The 18539-nt window shown below is 49.0% G+C and overlaps 1 protein-coding gene across 1 annotated transcript in view; it reads left to right on the forward strand.

Moving 5' to 3' along the window:
* The first annotated feature begins 7150 nt into the window (after positions 1–7150).
* The window catches only part of LOC144174169 (lysosome membrane protein 2-like), a 90342-nt gene continuing 78953 nt past the window's right edge, over positions 7151–18539 (forward strand). Inside the window, exon 1 of the mRNA XM_077702675.1 lies at positions 7151–7657. Within this exon, the coding sequence (XP_077558801.1) occupies positions 7535–7657 (123 nt within the window). The 5' untranslated portion in view covers positions 7151–7534. The remainder of the gene's footprint in view (positions 7658–18539) is intronic.

An 18539-nucleotide genomic window follows, 5' to 3' on the forward strand; every position in this document is an offset into this window, starting at 1 on the left:
GCAAAATTGCAGAATACCAGGAAGACGCAGGGTAGAATGTGTACCATGTAATCTGACTAAATGTTGTGCCTACGAGTTACGGAAGATCAAAACTTGCACAGACTTTTACCTAGAAATTTAATGATACAGTACTTGCACTTTGCCATGACATGGCTTTCATTTTCAACTTTAGAGACGGACGTAATCTGCGCACATGTGATTCAAATGACAACTGCTTACTTCGTCGTCAATAGCAATATCCCGCGGGTTACTTCATTGTATTTCCTTGGGGGAAAATGCGGATGTTTTCTTGATGCAGCCGTCGAGACTGCGTGCAAACCGACGCCTCTTTTCCGTGTTTTGTTCATCTGGCCTAGCAATCTCCTGGGAGGTGCCGAGCACTGTCACCCGTACGTTTCTCAGAGTCAGCTGTCCAATAATTTCCTGTTTGTCGTGCGAACAACACAATGTTTGCTCTCGCTGTAATCACCGCTGTGGAATATATCCAGTGTATGAGATGGCAAAAGCGTTTAAGCTAATGGCACTGACCATGGGCTATATGCCAAATCCTACAAAGCGGCCGACATGAATTACACCACCGCTCATTCCAGATTAATATTTGGCGGAAAGAAATCTAAAAGCGGTCAAGGAAAAGAAACGCTGTATCGCGAGAAGTTGTTCGTGAACCTTCTGATGAATCCAGTTCCTGATGTATCGAGTGCCTGGCGGAAGACTTTGTTCAACTGAAACCATGTTCGCTCAAGCAGGCCCAAATGACATTTGACAGTACTACAACGTTTCAATTCGTGTCGAGGATACGGCGAAGTAAGCAAACTGTTTCTTCACGATTTTTGCGCACTCGGGATGTAATTTTGCCTTAATCTTATTAGCAATTATTCCATCGAATGTATATAAATATACGTTTGAGCAGCGGAATATTTTTATAAGCGCCATTGCAAGAGTGCGCAGGGTATTAGTTTCGGTACCGTGGTTTGTTTACGAAGAATTTTTTCGATAATCGGGAAGTGACGCACCAAAGAGAGACAAGGGTTGACTGAAAGTTTTCTTGCGTGCACCTCAAGACACAACTCTTGAGCCTGCCACTTCTAACTAGAGCAAGGTTACGGCCCCGCTAAAGGAAAGAGTAATTACGGTGTCTGAACGTCGTGCATGGTCCCCGGGACGATTTTCTATCGTCCAAAAACATAATTAACGTGTGGAGATGAACAAATATTGATTTATTGATTGTAGGGTTTAACGCGCCGACGCAACGCAGGCGATGAGGCGCGCCGTAGTGGAGGGCTCCGGATTAATTTTGACCACCTGGAGATGTTTAACGTGCGCCGAAATCTTGTACTCACGGGCGTTTGTGCTTTTCACCTCCATCGGAAAAGCGGCCGCCGCGGCCGGGAATCGAACCCGCATCCTCCTGCTCAGCAGCACAACGCCTTAGCCACTGAGCCACCGCGGCGGGTATGAACAAATATTCATTACTAATAAATTTTCGTTCAAGAGTGTCGTTTGTTTCATGCCGTCCTCCTTGCACAATATGGACGTGTCAACTGTGATGGCCCCGTCTCACGTCCACACAACTGCTTTTACTGGATTTCCAGAACGTCTTTCCTGTGTAAGCGGTCTCTAATCAATAAGCGTAAACAAAAAAAATTATAAGCATGAAATACGTCGAAGATTGTACTAGGTCAGGTTTCTAATCCGGCTGGCATTCCCGACCGCAGTAATCCGACAGCGGCGATGGGTGCACGTGTTCTACTACGAATATAAGGAATGAGCTAATCCTCGCCAGAGTTTCACGACCTGCAGAAAAGACTAACCGTTTGCGCCTGAACGCATGATCTGAGCACCAGTCATCGCTCGAGCCCACACCCAAGGCACCCTGACGCACAGATCCACCGACTATCGCGTTTCAGTGTTTTTCCCTTATTTTATACACAGACATGCTTTTGGTTCGACCATCTTCTTAGATGACCACCTGGGAGGGTACGGGCCACCACCGGTACTGTTTGCGAACATGAACAATTATTTTTGTGCTAACTGCTAAGCTCGTCTAGGAAAGCATAATCATCATCACAATCATCATCGTCGTCGTGGTCAGCAGCGTCAGCCTTATTTTTTAATGCTGTTTGAGAAACGCGTTATGGTTCACGAGCAATCCCATCATGTTGTTGTTCTTCGTGAAGTTGGCTCTTCATCAATACATACGTGCTTGCAAAGAAGCATCTTTCGATTACAGTTTTTGTTCCAACGGTCAACGAATGGTCAAAAACTGTTTGTTGTGAATCGGTTTCACACATTCACAAAATTTCTGTAAAGGTCACCGCCTGTGTGCCCAGCTGAAAAACAAAAGATACTGTTTTCTTGCTTTTTGTTCTTAAAACTCAACCAAGGCAAAGCTGCAACACAGAAGTGTCTGCCATGTTTATACTCGTCCTCTCACGCGTTCTTGGTTGCCCGCACCGATTTGTATCATGCGTAAAACTAAATATGAAACGAAAAAAGCATGCACCCCTCCGTCGAACGAAGACGATGGTTGAACGCGAAGCTTTCTCGTGACGGGTTCTTTGATTGTCGTCTGAGTTTGGACTGAGTTTGGACTGAGTTTGGACTGAGTTTGGACTATGTCGAAATGGAGCAATCGGTTTGACGCCGGCTTCATAACAAGAGGGACCCAGGTTCAATTCCGGACACGGTAAACGTTTTTGTCTTTCACTTCACCCATGATGATTCATCATCATCGTCAGAGAAAGTTGGCTTTCCTGCAAGGCGTTTTCGTGTTATAGACGCCATCAGTGAGAGCACCAAAGCTTCGCTTTAAAGAAAAAGACGCCGTAGTAAGCGGACGAAACAGTACTCTCGGCACGCGTTGCACTGAGCACACATCGTGGCAATGAACGCGACATAAAGTGGGCGAGGAAATGCCAACAGCGTGGAGCCTAAAACGAGACCCTGGCAAGTCGACAGGCCCCCAGGCGCCGTAGCTTTCCGCGATAGCGTATATTGCTGTAACCGGAGTCGTGTTTGGGTCGTGTACGAATTCGCCCCGCGGAGGGACAAGTGGTGGCGTGACATGTATGCTGGCTTCATCGCACGCCAGGATACCCCTGAACCTCCCGAGCGCCGTTTGGAGCGCTGCCCTCTTGGACTGGACTGTGCAGCTAAGTTTGGCTTTGCACGCGCGCGCACACGTAAAGCAGAGCGTCAGAGCGCGCCTCCATCCTCGCTTTGTTTACCAGTTCCTCCCGTTGGGTTAGCAACGCAGAGGTGAAACTAAGGGCTGACTTGTCATTAACACGTGTTTAGACGATGTGCGACTCCGCAACACACACAAGAAGGTGGGATGGTCAGTTACCGCAGCTGGTGGTGCCACGCATGTTTATTTACAGAGGGTAGGAAGACGCCATGTTATCCTTTGGCGAATTTATACGTCTAGAGAGAGAAAGAGAAACACAAACGGAAAGGCCGAGCGGTTATTCATGCAGGCTTAGAGCCCGGATTGCTACTCGACACTGGGGAAGGGGTGCGCAGGGGATGAAAGAGAGGGCAGGCAAAAAAGAGGGGAACGGAGCAAGGCCGTACACACACTTTAGCCCCTTTGTGGGCACCATAGTTCTACTTTCAGCTAAGCCTGAGACCTCCATTAAACGCAGAAGGGCTTTTATTGCCTTCTGCCGTCTGCGCAGTCGATTGTAGGGGTCGGTGCCCTAGAATAGTCTCTACTGTGAACGGTTGATTGTCCAATCGGTTGAGCTCGGCGCCAAAGCACGCCTTTCCGATGAATACTGCGGGCGACGACAAAGCACATGTTCGATTGTCTCTTCAACCTCGCAGGCGTCGCACTGGGCACTACTGGCCATCCCGATGAGGAAGGAGTAGGCTTTTGTGAAAGCCACTACCAACCACAGTCTACAAAGTAGTCTGTGATCGAGGGTAAAGGGGAAAGGTTATGGGAATTGGAAAAAAAAAAGTAAAAATGGCTCTAATGGGGTCGGAAGTTTAGAGGAAGTGGAGGAGGCTGGATGTCTCGAGGAAGTTCCGTAGAGCGGGGAGTAGACGCAGTTCACCACTAGCTTGGGCCCGGAACGCTTGGGTAGAGCCAATCTGTTAGACTCGGTGGGCTGCTAATTCGCACTTATTGGAAGGTTCGTTGTTGGTATACTATAGAGTGCAGCTTCGCGGAGGTGAGGTGGACCTCCCTTTATATAGGCGCCATATTTTTTGGTGGCCTTCACAACTGTGAACATCGGAGGAATAACAGCTGCATGTTTAAGCATTGGTCCGAAGAAAAAAATGGGCCGTGTAAGTGTTTCTTTGGGTGGCTTTCGATTGTTTCCACACCCGGAAGACTGGACGGCCGGGAAGTGTTACGCCGCGCGCATATAACATGAGATTTGTGTTACGGCCAAGGTCCATCTCCTGACCGCATGCATAGAGGTAACGAAAAAATAAAGCCATTCCACTAAATGCGAAAGCTGTCGGAAGTGCAGAGCAGTGATTCGCCATACTGAGATGTAGCGCCGTTATCCGCTCACTGCTACCAGTCAATGGAATTAAAATTTCCCGCCTTCGCAGTGCTCGCGCGCCCCCTGCCTGAAACTGCACCAGCGGGAGTTCTGTTCTTGTGCTTGCTTTTCATCCCGCGCGTGCCGGCACTGCACTGCCACTTGGTTTTAACGATAGTAAGCGAAAACAACCCAACGAGCGTGCCTAACTAAATGAACGCGGGCGCTGCCGGTTAATTACGTACATTTTGCCTCCAATGTACACACAATTTTCTTTGCGCTAAACAACGGGGAGATGTATGACAAGCGCCAGCGGTTCCCGAGTTTCGAACGCTTATGACTATATAAACCGCTTGGCTTTCGAAGTCTCTGGGTTACGCCGCAACAACAGCCGCTACGACGGCTCTACTTGGTCAAGCGAGCGAGCTACGACGACAGGGCGAGCCTCTAAAGTGCTCTGCACTTATAACAGTGTAGCGGAATTCGTAGCGCGCAATAAAAGTTCTTCTTCCATTCAGCTGCGGCGCCCCTGTTGAACTTGACGTGCAACGGCTACTGTGTTTTAAAAACAGTCCGCGGTGGGGAACGAGTTGTCGCTCCGCTGGCCTCCTGCCGTGGTTTCTAAATGAAGCCCCGTGACGTCCGCCTTGTTGCTTTGCTTTCGCAGGCCCGCGCAGACCGTTAGCGATGCGCAGTAATGCCAGAGCGTAGACGAACTCACGCATTTTAAGCTGGCTTCGCGACACCGACAGAGAGAGAGAGAGAGAGGAACAAGGAACGCGGACTGAGAGAGAGGAAAGCACGCGGTGGCAAAAAGTCTTTGCCTCGAAGCTGATGCGGTCTCAAATGACGCGTATCATGTGGCGTTCGGGATATTTTTCTCAGTCCGTGGCTGATACTGGTAGCGCCTGTTTCCCGATTCAATTCCACCCTTGGTGCGATCGGTGGGCTCCTGACGCGTCATTCTTGCGATCAAGTTGCGCTTACGGCTCTATTATTGACCTATACCGTGACAGTTGCGAATTTGTTCGTCCACTCCGTTAATTCCGAGGTTTTTTTTTTTTTTTTTTTGTCTGTTCCTCCTTTAACACGTGCTCTTCGCATGAGCGGTGTAGAGATAGAAAAATAGGGAGAGATTTTTATTGGAGAAAAGCAGAGAGGGCCTTGTCACCTACATGCTACTGTGCGGGAATGGGGAGGATAGAACAAAGGCCTTACAGGAAGTATGGCGGAAGGCGTAAAAAGAAGGAAGAAAATGGTCGGTTATGCTTAACTGCTTTCATTGAAGTCCTCTTTACAGACGTTAATTTTTGTGGATTCCCATTATATTCGAAGCTGTAATTTATTATTTCTCCTCTTTTTCGATTTTCTCATTTGTTGATCACCTTTTCCTAGGGCTTTCCTGTCCATTTCGCAAAACCACCAGAGATGCGGATAAGCGGTTATAATTAATTAATTAATTAATTAATTTTCTGGGGGTAAAAACTCTGTTGCTCAGCCTACGTTTTTTTTCCCTCTCTGGAAATCCTTTTCGGTCGCAAAACAAAGAAGTCAGCATTCGCGCCATCGCTTTGAGCCAAGCAAATGAGACGCCACATTCTCACGAAAGGCGAGTTTTGGCATACGTGAGAATAAATACTTCAGCTTGGAACCACTCAGCGGTAAATGCTTGTACCAGATGCTAATGATAGTTAAACTTGGAAATACGCTATCACTTCGATGTATGGATGAATACGCTTGTTTTAGGCAGTATCGCATAATATGGTGTCAAGAACGGACTGCGCCCTTTTAATAAAGAATACTAGCTCTGCACTAAACTAATAACTTAACACGTGCAAGCGTAACAAAACAAGCGCCTTGTTTAACTAACTGCCTTGATCATGCAACGTGTATAATTGCCCGCCACGGTCACTCAGTGTGAGCAATTTGCAGTGGTTAAAAGATGGCCCTGCGTGTGAATGATCTTGTCGCCAGAGACTAAACGCTTCAGAAGAAGATGAGCGCACTTAATGAGTTCCTGTCTCACTGGAAGAAAAGCTTTGGGGAGAAAAAGCTGCTCCGACATACGGTGGCGGTTATTTTCAGCGTATTAGTTGAGGCGCACTACCCTCCGACTGCTTTAAATGAAAAAAAAAAAAAAAAAAGCTTATAGATCTCAGAAAAAGCAAGAGAGAGAACTTGAAGCCGGCATAATATCAGCAACAACCACAGAAAATAAAGAAGCAATAACCTCCCCGCCCCCTCCCCCTCGGCCACCTGCAATAAAAACCTTTGTGCACGCCTCGCTTGCAGCTGCGGTGTAATACAAAAGCGCGCGAACAGGCGACGGGCTATATATGTAAAAAAAAAATAATAATAATAAACACACACACACACACTCCCAGCTGGCAAATGTACAACAGTGCAGCTGCAAATTTCCGCCACAGAGGCATGCCTACCCTGCAGCGTCGACGCTCGGAGCTGTCGACGCGAGTGCGCGTGTAGCGGCAGTAGCTAGCGGCCACGAGACATAAACAAGCGGAGGGAAGGGGTATCGGTTGGCGACGGCTGCTGCTGCTCCGGAATCAGCGGAGAGGGCGAGAGTCGAAAGGGAAGCGGGGAAGGGCCTTGCCGGCGGGAGGGGTGTGGGGAGGGCGGCGTATTTAAGCCATCTTGAGGGGAAACCGCCGAGGTTTGACATATCCGCGGTCGCGGCAGCGGGCTGCCGAGTCGCAGGTGAGGGAACGCGTGACAGATCGCCGCACGGCTGAGTCCCGCGCGCAGCAGCAGCCGCACACTTCTGGCGGACGTCGCCGACTCTTCGGTCGCGTGCCTTCCTCGCGCGTGAGCGGCGTCGTCGGCTCGGCAGCGGAAGCAGGGCCCCACGGAGACTCGTTCCGCGTCTCGTGTACCGCCTTCGACGAATCGCGACCGGAGTTGAGGAACTGCAGATCCGTGGTCTGCTCGGCCGGCCCACCGTCCGGGGGAAGACCTCGCGCGTGTTTCTTACCCGTGCGTTTAGCGGTGTGGTGTGTGCGGGAGCGCAGACTCAGTTAGCCATGACGTCGACGAGGAGCAAGATCTGCCTGGCCGTTTTCACGGCCATTTGTGGCGTGGTCCTGCTGTGTGGATTGTTGGGACATATCTACTTCCCGACCATCATGCGTGGAAAGATCGCACAGGTGAGTCCGAGAAGTGCCGGTTGAAATGTTTGCATCTTCGAAAAAGGGTGAAGTTTTTTTTTTTTTTAATTTTCTCCTGCACAAATCTGAGAAATGACTAGGGTTAGTGCTAGCTGGGGGCAACGACCCTTCGCTTTATTTCTGGCGCCGGGGATATGCTCCGTACCTGCCCCCGCTTTCTTCGGCGGGACGGCGACGGCGTGTTTTTTTTTTTTTTTTTTCCACGTCGCTTTGTCCGTACTCCCCCGATCTCGTGCGACTCTGCGCCACCACTCGAGTACTGGGGACTCAAACGCGGACTGCGATGTGCTAGAAACCGTTGTGCCAACTGAATAATAAAGGGTATCTCGGGGACTCGTGCTGAACCCCTCAACCGTTATTATAATCAAAAGTAGTATTTAGCAGAATTGATTCAGAAGTATAAATGAAGCGAAATTTCGTGCAGCTAACTGTTAATAGCTCATTCTCGGAATATTTCGAGATATGTTGGGAAGGAGAAGCGAGGTATTCACAAGCACAGACGTCGTCAAGACATCACATCCAACTCTCGCATCCGTTGCCTCGACCCTGACGGAAGCCAGGTCGAAGGTCAAATTAGCTAACAAAATGGCTTTGCGCGGCACTGCAAGCACGGTTGAATTGAGACGCGATGAACTGTCGTATCGTGGCAGGAGTTCTAACTTCTAACCCACCGCACATGTGCAAAATGCCTGCATCTTCGTTTACACTTTGCTCATAGGTTGTTTAGGCTAGACCGCCGGGTATGCATGGCTGGGGGCATTGGCAGGAGGGTTCTAAACTTAGCATTTATGGATCATTGCACCGACGCAACGCGCTCAAATATGGGCGTATTTGTTTGTCTGGAGCTGTTCAGCCACGAACAAGAATGTGCTAGTACATGTATATGGGCAATTGTATATGTGCAATTAAAAGTAAACGAAGCGTAAGTTCGTGAACTTGAGATAATTTTCTCTCGTATGTGGCTGTCAGCATAAATTTCGCTTTTGCCGGAGGATTTTAATTTAGTAGGACTTTCTTAAGAAGTCACTTAAAGGCTGTTAACAGTCTATGCACATGGCGAAGAAATTCTTTTAAATTCTCTGACCCGCGCTCTGTTTACTTTTGATTGCACCTATTCACTCAGGACAGCCAGTGTACTGAAATATGCAATGCCAATTACTGACTTCGACCTCGCTGCCTCCAGCGCTCCCTGATCGCTTCTCACGTCACCGCTTAGTTTCTGATCACGAGAGCATGGATTGCGATAAGGGTGCGTGATCTCATCAGTAGCTTGCAAGGTATCGCAACGTTTACAAATTGCCAATTCAGCTATGAGCGCATTACTGACGGATATATACTTCTCGCAAGGTGGCCATCTGAGCTGTTTTGCTGCTGGCGTTTCTTCGTGTGCGGACCTTTATCCACGTTCTATCCAAGGTCTATCCACGTTATTTCTCCCGTAGGCTTCCATGTGGAAAGCGAGCATTGTGCGCGTTTCATTGTGCGACCTAAATTCAGAAATGCAGCTGCTCTTTCCGTACTGTTGCTAGACCTGAAAATCGAGAACAATGAAAGCGATTTTTTTTAAATGTTCGCCATGGGGACAGTATTATGTAGGTTCCACTCTGCGACCCAGATTCAGAAATACAGCTCGTTCCGTAGTGCCGCTGCGCCTGAAAATCGTGAACAATGAACGCGAGTTTGCTAAAACGTTGGCCATAGTTACAGTAAAAAAGAAAACAGAACAGAGAAAATAAAAACCTGTGGAATGCGTAACAAAGAAAATCATATTTAGGACATTCTATGCAACATCCAAGCCGTTAGGACTCTGAGAACTGGTTCAAACGAACAAGAATTAAATACAAACCATGGTTGAGATGCATAGAAAAGTAAGCCAATAAACTCAACAACGCCGGGCCACTGGCGGGATTTCACAAAAGACGTCTTATGCGGTTAGTTAACCCAGCCCATTTAAGATAAATGTGGAGTTTTGGTGAAAACCCAGTGATATACATTACCGGCTTATGGACTCTACACCGAATCACATAGTTGGAGATAACTGTTTAGATTTACTTAAATTTTGTGTTTTGATGCACCTTTCCAATGCTATATTTCTTTACAGGTCAAAAATACACGTATTTGATTTCGGTTTATTGACGTGTCGTCTGCGAAATGTCGTGGCTACAGAAGATCCTCGTTGATTTGCCTTTCATGCAAACAGTATGTAAATGGCAAACTTCGAGCAATCGATGCAGGGGGAGAGAGGATTTTAAAATGCACATATGCCGCGTACTTTTTTCTTTCTGAAAATTTTGCTTACGGGATGGCTGCCTGTTTTCTAATGGTAAACGGATGCGTTTGACTTTCCTGGGTTATGAACTCGCGCCGCATAATAGAGGACTTTAGATAAGTTTTGTGCAACCTGCGGTTCTGCAAAGCGCGCTTGAAGTGCTCTTGAATTTCACCTACACCTGAAAGGGAGCCGCCGTGGTGGTCGGGAATCGACCTCGTGCCGAAACCTGCACACGGCACCATGGCGGATGTTCGCGGGTGGCCGAATAAATACCATTTTTCAGGTTCCGCAAAGTGTTGAACTGCGCCCGGCACCGTGTTGGAACACGATTCACACGTGAGTTGTTTAAAGGAGCCGTGTGCCGCCGGCGCAGGTGCAACCCGTTATTTCCGTCCCATGCACTTCGGCCAGCCTGTTTGCTGCAAAAGAATAAAAGCATGCCTGATTTAGCATGCTCCCATTTGGCGGATAGTCCCCTGTGTTCGGACTACTCTTGCCAGCTAGGTCGTGGCGGTCGTTAGATCGCATCAAGCGGAACATCCAGCGCTGTCATTACAACGCCAGAAATGTACATGAAATTGTCCGAGCTTACGTGGCGTTGCGGTATGCTGTGTAGTACAAGGGACCACGAGCGTTTTTTTTTGGCACCTTTTGTTGATGACAGCCCGCCTGTTGCTTTCTTTTTTGAGTGGTTGTACATTACGGCAAAATCATAGCAGAAAACATTAACCTTACGAGGTCTTATTTTATACGGAGATCGTATGTTGTCAATTACAGTTATTGTTATTGTAACGTGTTTAATTTGATTTCTATAGAGCTCCTCAGTCTCACAAAATATTTATATCATCTACCGCCACTACAAGTCAAATGTTGATGCTTAATGGACCTACTTATTCTGGACGGACACCCTTTTTTATTATTGTGTTTGATATAAGTCCTGATGGCGTTACACAGAACGACGATTGAGACAAAGCAGTCAACAAGTGTTTTTTGCAATATTATTATAGGTTAAATATGTAATGCCATCTCGCACTACGCGTAATGCCACTCGCGCGTGTCTCCCTGATATGGCGCATTAAATATTACATTTCCGAAACCGGCAGATTATTGTACGGCTTAAACTATTAGCTCGTTACTGCATGACAGCTTTTAAAACTAAACGACGCCGTGCTGCGTACTTCTGGTACGCTTTATGCGCTTGGACTTGCTTCGTAGGGCCACAGTCCTGAAGTATTCGTCGCTATACCCGCCGCAGCGGCTCGTTGTGCTGCTGAGCCCCAGGACGCGGGTGCGATCCTGGCCGCGGCGACCGCTTTTCCAATGAAAGCGAAAAGCAAAAAGGCCCGTTTGTCGAGATTTCGGCGCGTGTTAAGTGTCCCCAGGTGGTCAAAATAAATCCGGTGCCCTCCACTGCGGCGCGCCTCATAGCCCAGACCTAGGCGAAGCTTTGTATGCCGTACTGATGACGACCGTCCCATTACCAAAACGCATTACAGAGAAGCCAACTTTACACAGTTGGTTTCACAAAAAGATGGTGATGATAAGCGAAGGCACATCGAGCGCCTCAAAAAGAAAAAAAAAAAAAACGCTTTTCGTGTTCGGAATCGAACCTTGGTTGGCACGAGTTTTGATGCCGACGTCTATCCAATTGTGCCATTCCGACACGGTCAAGAGGTTTGAATTTAAAGCGAAGTTTTCTTAGCCTCACTGATGGGCGCACGAGATTTACGGATTGAACGACGAAATGACGCCAAGTCCAGCCCGTTAACGATCTAAGTCCACAACCCCAACGACATCGAACGACTTTTTTTTTCTTTATTGCCCTTTACAGCGAACGAATCCTTCACGAGAAAGCTGACCTTTTCAACCATCGTTGTCGTTAGACGAAGGGGCGTTTGATTTTTTTGAAATCTTCCTCACTAGTGTTCATAAAAATTAGAATTTGTTAAAGAGTGATTGCAATCCACATAAGTGGTAGGAAAATGGCGCCTGGTACGCGGTCGTACGTCACTGCAGCAACCCTTCCTGCACATGCGTGCCGACCGGAAGCCGACAACCGGTACCGGTTTTCTGTTGAATTGCAACGGGAGATCCGGAGCGGTCGCCGATTTCCGCCGCAGAGCGCGCTGCTCCCTCGAGAGCGGGTGCTCCGTAAAGCGGGATTCACACGACGGAGAACCCCTCTCTTTTTGGCCCGCGGGAGCCGCTCACGTGACCGGTTTTAGGCTCCGCCCCTCGGTGGGGATCGCCCGCGGATGCTCCGGGAAAGAAACTGCCACCGCATGTTTTCGCTCGGCGGCGGCGGCCCTCCGTAGGGAATGGAACCAGTTTTTGGCACACAGGGCGAGGCTCGCGCGGAGGAAGCGAGCCTCGCCCTCGCTTCCTCCGCGCTGTCGTCTGCTAGTCACTCCGGGCAACTCCGCACGTGTGGATGCGCCACCGAGACGGAAAATCCGGTCACGTGGTGTTGACGTCACATATCCGTCCGCCTCCGTGAGAGGGTTTCTCCGTCATGTGAATCCCGCTTAAAGCGGGATTCACACGACGGAGAAACCCTCTCTTTTTGGCCCGCGGGACCCGCTCACGTGACCGGTTTTAGGCTCCGCCCCTCGGTGGGGATAGCCCGCGGTGGCTCCGCGAAAGAAAATGCCTCCGCATGTTTTCGCTCGACGGCGGTGGCCCTCGGCGGGGAATGGAACCTGTTCCTCGGCGCTGTCGTCTGCTAGTCACTCCGCGTAGCTCCGCACGTGTGGATGCGCCGCCAGGCCGGATAATCCGGTTACGTGCTGTTGACGTCACATATCCGTCCGCCTCCGTGAGAGGGTTTCTCCGTCGTGTGACTCCCGCTTAATTGCCTTTGGAACGCACGCGCTCCCGCCGGAGCAAATGCCGAAGCATGACGGGAACACGAATTTCCCCGCAGCCTTTACGTGGGGCCCTTCCAAAAACGTCTGCTTCCCTGCAAGCGTTTTCTCCTTGCCCGGTCTCAACTAAAGTCACTTCATCGGCTTTCTTGCCGAAGGACTTCAGTAGTCTCGACGGCGTCCAACGGCGCCCGTGACGAAAGTTTCGTCAGCCTTTCCGAAGCCAGGCGAAAAATAAGAAACGCCGAAGGCGCGTTTATACGCTATGTTCACGCAGTCGTCGTTCGAGCTGGGCTCCTTGCCACTTGATTCCGAGCTTCAGCTGTCGCACGCGGTCGTTAATGTAGCAAGCATGAGCGCGACACGGCGTGCAGCATCTATTTTTCCCTTGTGGCTGGGGCTGTTGCGCGTATTTGCGGAGCGGGCGCCATGGCGATTCGAAAAGGGGAGTACAGCGGAAGCCGTGGGCGGAAGCAGACGGCGACGACATCACGAGAGAAGGCAAGGCCACCCGCGAGTTCCGACCGACTCCGCCGACTTCGGGGGAGCAACTTTTCTTGCTCCATGGAGCGATCTCGGCTGCGACGGCGCTCTCGATCTGCCATTGGAACAGGATCTGGTTACAATAAAGTTGCCCTGAAAGTGCTCCGGACCAGCCATTGGATTTCGACAGCAGTCATGGCCGGTCTAGTGTGTGCTCCCAGTGCGTGAACACATAAGGAGAATTTATTAAACACAAGTTACAGCTAGGACCCGCTGTAGTTAGCTACTACACGGGTCGACAGAGCACAGGATTTACGCAATGTGCCACAGAGGAAAGGAAGTGAAGATCACACAAGTTCACAAAACAACTAGTACACCGCACCGAAGATCCTTTACAATAATGTCCGTGGCACGAGACTCGGACACCATAGTTCACGCGTGGGAGTGAACATAAAAACTACAACAGTTCACACACATCCGTTCTATGTCCGTACAGAGATGCAAGCTCAGCCAGGCTGCCTAGCCGGCCGATCTGCAGGTCAGTACCAGTTCGACGCCTGGTACACGACAGAGACAGCTGTGCGTGTTGAACGGCAGCTGCACATGCGCAGTGGTACATGTACCGAGAGCGGTACAAGGTCGTCACCGTAGAGACAGAGCTTGTTAACTCGAACACGGTTTCATTTCATTAATTTAATCTCAGGGCGGCAAGGCGTTACAGAGAGGAGTGGCATTTTCACAAGAATAAAAAGTAATACAGCATATAATCGTAGTAACGAAAATTACAAGAAGTCGCACACAGCGGACTTGAAGCGAGCTGGATCGGTGATAGGGATGATGGAGGCAAGGAGGTGGTTCCATTCGGAGCTGGTTTTGGGGACGAAAGAGTAAAAATGCAGATTTCTCTTGCGCATGGATACTCCCACCTTTAACACGATCAATACGGTACGAGACATACGGTGGCACTGAAAAAAGTGCCTGTTTTAGATATTCGTTGCAAAAAATATTTTGTGAAACACACACAAACGGAAAATGGCTCGCCTTTTAGCAAGATCGAGAATGTTCAATGTTGGTTTCACATGAGTTAACTCGAAGTGTCGGTTAACGTGAAAAGTAGGGAGAACCCGAAAATCACCTGCGGAAATTTGGAAAAAACACCTTCTCTCGGAGATACATTGGAGATTAAAACCAAACTGCCCTTTTCTTTGACCGGCAAAGAGCAAGTGGAATTGGAGTTGATTTATAGTGTTACGTAGCCACAGAGTAGTGCATACGCGTAAAGGTGCGCTGGACAACGCTTTATAACGTGCTTATGATTCGAACTCAATCATCTCAGTCCCTGAACAAGTTCAAGCAATTAATCAATCAATAAATTTCACAGGCGCGCGACATTAAACTACAAATATATTGTAAGGAAGCAGCAGACTCCGCACAAGTAAGCAAGTCCAACGGTCACTGGATTTACTCAGGCCGGCGGTGATTCAACAGAAACCCGCGGCTCACGATGATGATAATGTACAAATTATGATGATGATGGGTATGTACACGTGAGGGATTTGTCCCAACAGCAGATTGCAACTAGTTCTTCATGAGACTCTGGTGCTGCAACAGTCAACCGTCGGTTGCACAAGTAAGTGCTCACAAATTAACAATATAACCGATTCATTTATTTATTCTGAGGTTTAACGTGGCGACGCTACACAGACAATGAGGCGCACTGTAGTGGAGGGCTGCGGATTAATTTTGACCACCTGGGGATCTTTAATGTGCGCCGAAAGTTAGAACACACGGGCGTTTTCGCTTTTAGTCTCCATCAGAAAAGCGTCACAATATATCCGTTTATATGCGTCGGCGGCAGCCAAACGCGTTGCTAGGCAACGCCATTCTGTCGGCGTGTGAAGCCTCTCAATCAAGGTCGTAAAGAAAACTTGGAGCCCTTCCACTACTGAGAAAATGAAAGGCCTGTGAAGCTGTTTTAGGGGATAATTATATTCAGTCATGTATGGTGACTTACTATCGATCGAATAAAGGCACATACACATAACGCCCTTAGAATCAGTTCTAAATTAATTCTTATACAACTCGTTTTGGGATAGTTCTACAACCATGCATTCCCTCCGTGGACGGCCATGTCTTGACAGGAGACGGGAATTCCGTGCCGTTTACAAATTCACCGGGACCCAACTAAGTACGGCAAGTAAATAAAACTCGCTGTGATGACAGAGTCGCCTTAGTGGCCTCTTTCTGTATGATTTCTTTTCCGAAGATACCTACAGTAGAGCTACAGAACATTCTTCACAGCTCTGGAGCGAGCGCGTGAGATTATTTTCGCAGTTAAGGCTGAAAGTTGGGCTACTTGGTGTCGGCTTTCATACATATCATACGATGATTTGTCGACGCGATCAGATGGTTAGAACGTAGCGCAAGACAGCTTTGATGTAGGCGACACTCAGGATAATCGGTGCGTGGCATATGACAGCCGGTAGTGTTCGAAGGGCGGTGCTTGTTACCGTTCACCCCCAAGCGATTGTTCCCCCACTCGAGCGCTACCGCTCACTTCACGACTCTTCGGCCGTGCGCGAGAAAGCCGAGGGAAAAAAAGCTATTTGGCAACTTGAGGCAAAGATAAAAAGTGCGTTCAGTAACCACGGTTTCGCCGGTTGTGCCGTCAATGTCTCGGGCAACAAGTGCATACGGGCAGTTTGGGGGATTTAGTTTCCCTGAAAAGGGCTTCTTGAGAAGGTATTTTAGTTTGCTCCAGTCGCAAAATAGTGTTCTTGGCAACGCTATGGGCTATATTTTAGTGTAAGACATGTGGTATTGGAATTCGGTTTTTATTTGTGTCAAAGCTACCCTTAAACATAACTTGTTTTGCGGATTCTAGTATTTCAAGTTAAAGGGGATTTACGTCGTTATATCGTTATGAGCCATGTCGCTATGAGCCACAATACACACGGGCTTTTCACCCCGAGAAGCGAGATGAGTTCTTGTTATCGTTAGTCGCCGCGAGGATTCCGTTCTATCTCACACACTCTCTCTCTTTCTTCCGACGACCGTTACGCGTACACAAAAACAAGGAACAGCAACAGCAACAACTTGGCATCCTCTTCGTGTTTGAGCAAACAGCGCGGAGAGCAGCACCCCGCGGCGCACGTGAACAGTCGGGGGCGTCGTCTCTCGTCGAGGGGCGGCCACCCGCGGTCGCGGATTGTTGTTGCGCAGCAGCGGCAACAGCAGCGGCGACAGCACCCGACATTGCGGCACGCCACAGGCCGATTGGGAACAGTGGCGCTACGCGATGCCCGCTCTTATCCATACGTCGGAGGCGCCCTTGGTCCTGAATGCAAATGCAAACTCGCGGAGAGAGAGGCCACTCACCGCATTACGACATTACCCACCAAGTTTCTGGCTTTGTAGTGTGAAGGCGTCGTAAGTAAGAGGTTTATAGGTGTGCGGTAGCTCCCTGCGCTGACTCCGCCAACGAACTCTGAAAGACCCCGAAAAGCGGAGTTTATCCGTGCACAGCGTTGCGTCACACTGCGGGGACAAAAATGCGAGATTCGTTAAGGGGACACCGGTTCGGCGCATGTAGGCGTGGAATGAAGTGTGACCCAGACGCGAAGACGCGCTGATTCACCAGCAACAGCGAGATCACGCGCAGAACCATGCTGCGCTTCGTAAACGGTGTCGTGCGACGGCAACGACGAATTTGCAGCATGCGTACCACTCGCAGACCCGTAGAAACCTATACAACGGGAATAACCGAACGTGGCAACAGCATGCATCGCGGCTAACGCACAGTACCTGCGCAGGTGACAGTTTGTCTCTGTGCAAAATCAGCGCCCACTACACGTATACTAAGCAAAAGCACGGGCATTACTAACAAAAAAAGCCATACAGAGGGCAGCAGTCGTAAACGCTGTGCTTGTAAAATCGCAAAAAAAAAAAAAAAAAACACGCGTATAGAGTGAATGCTAACGTGTTTTAACGTGTGCTAACGCAACAGCGGGGCTGCGGTTTTTGGGTTCATATCCTTGGCAGAGAGCACAAGTCGTCAGCGAAAGCCCCATACTGCGGAGGCGCCTGATAAGGGCTCCTTTGTCGCGCACTTCTCGCGGAGAAAAACTGTCCCTCAGGCACTGGGACGTTCCCGGTTCGTTGTCCTATCAGCCCCAAATATCTCTGTGCTAGCAGAGACCCTCCGTGACGTTAGGCTGATTCAACGAAACGCAGTCAAGACCCGGCGCGAATTTCATGCGCCTTCTCGTATTTTACACGTGCACCCTCGACGCGTCCGCTGAAAAGCCTGCCCTCCTGAGAAACATTATCAAACGACACCCAGCTTTTTTTTTTTTTCTTTTGGCCGCACTTTCTTGGAGAGTCGATGTGTGCTTTGAGAGGTTGTCCGTTAAAAAAACCGCCACCATCATCCCCGTATGATATGATCTTTCGTGTACCAAGAAACCTATAGGAATAGTATACAAGCTACTTGTTCGCTGATCCGTAAAGAACAAATCCCCGGATTGTGACGTCAATTGCTCACCGTAAAACAGCAGACTAGTTTCATTACGGTGGCCAGCGAATGGTCCACCGTCAAATGGAATGCGCACGCGGTCCTAAAGATAGGACACATATGTGGCAACGAACGCAACTTCAGTGTTGTCCGCTCAGGAAGATAGAGTAATATAGGACGACGCAGCCCTTTCCATGCGTGAATGGTGGGATGCAAGGCTGAACATTCACTGCATGGAACTAGTTGAAGATACGTCATATATTCACTTTGGAGAAGAGAGTTTCCGCTCAGAAAGTGCAATAATTTTCTAAATTTTCTCTCCCATCTCTAAATTAGTGCCGTGCGTACACTTTCAGTAACTGCGTGCATAAAACGTTCAAATTCGCACATACCGCACTGCCGCTGTAAGCAGAGCTTGATTGTCACGTCACGGGGCTGGCACCTCGACTGTATACGGGATGCACGGTATCGGGCAATACACTGGGTTAACCATTAAAATTGGCCCAACATACACGATCCAAGCGACGTTTTAAAGCTTTCAGTGGCTTTCTGCCACAAATGACAGATAGATATATATTCTTCTCGTGTATTGCGAACATGCATTCAGCGAATTTGCGTCACAATTGCACCTGCTAACTGTACAAGAGGCTTCGTAGCATTGCCGGCCTGCGACATACGGGGAAAGATGTCGCACTACACGTTGCGTATAAAGCGGCAGGAACTGTGCAA

The sequence above is a fragment of the Haemaphysalis longicornis genome, unplaced genomic scaffold (assembly GCF_048455015.1).
Source record: "Haemaphysalis longicornis isolate Haplotype H1 unplaced genomic scaffold, Haemaphysalis longicornis Haplotype H1 scaffold_3, whole genome shotgun sequence".
Lineage (NCBI taxonomy): Eukaryota > Metazoa > Arthropoda > Arachnida > Ixodida > Ixodidae > Haemaphysalis > Haemaphysalis longicornis.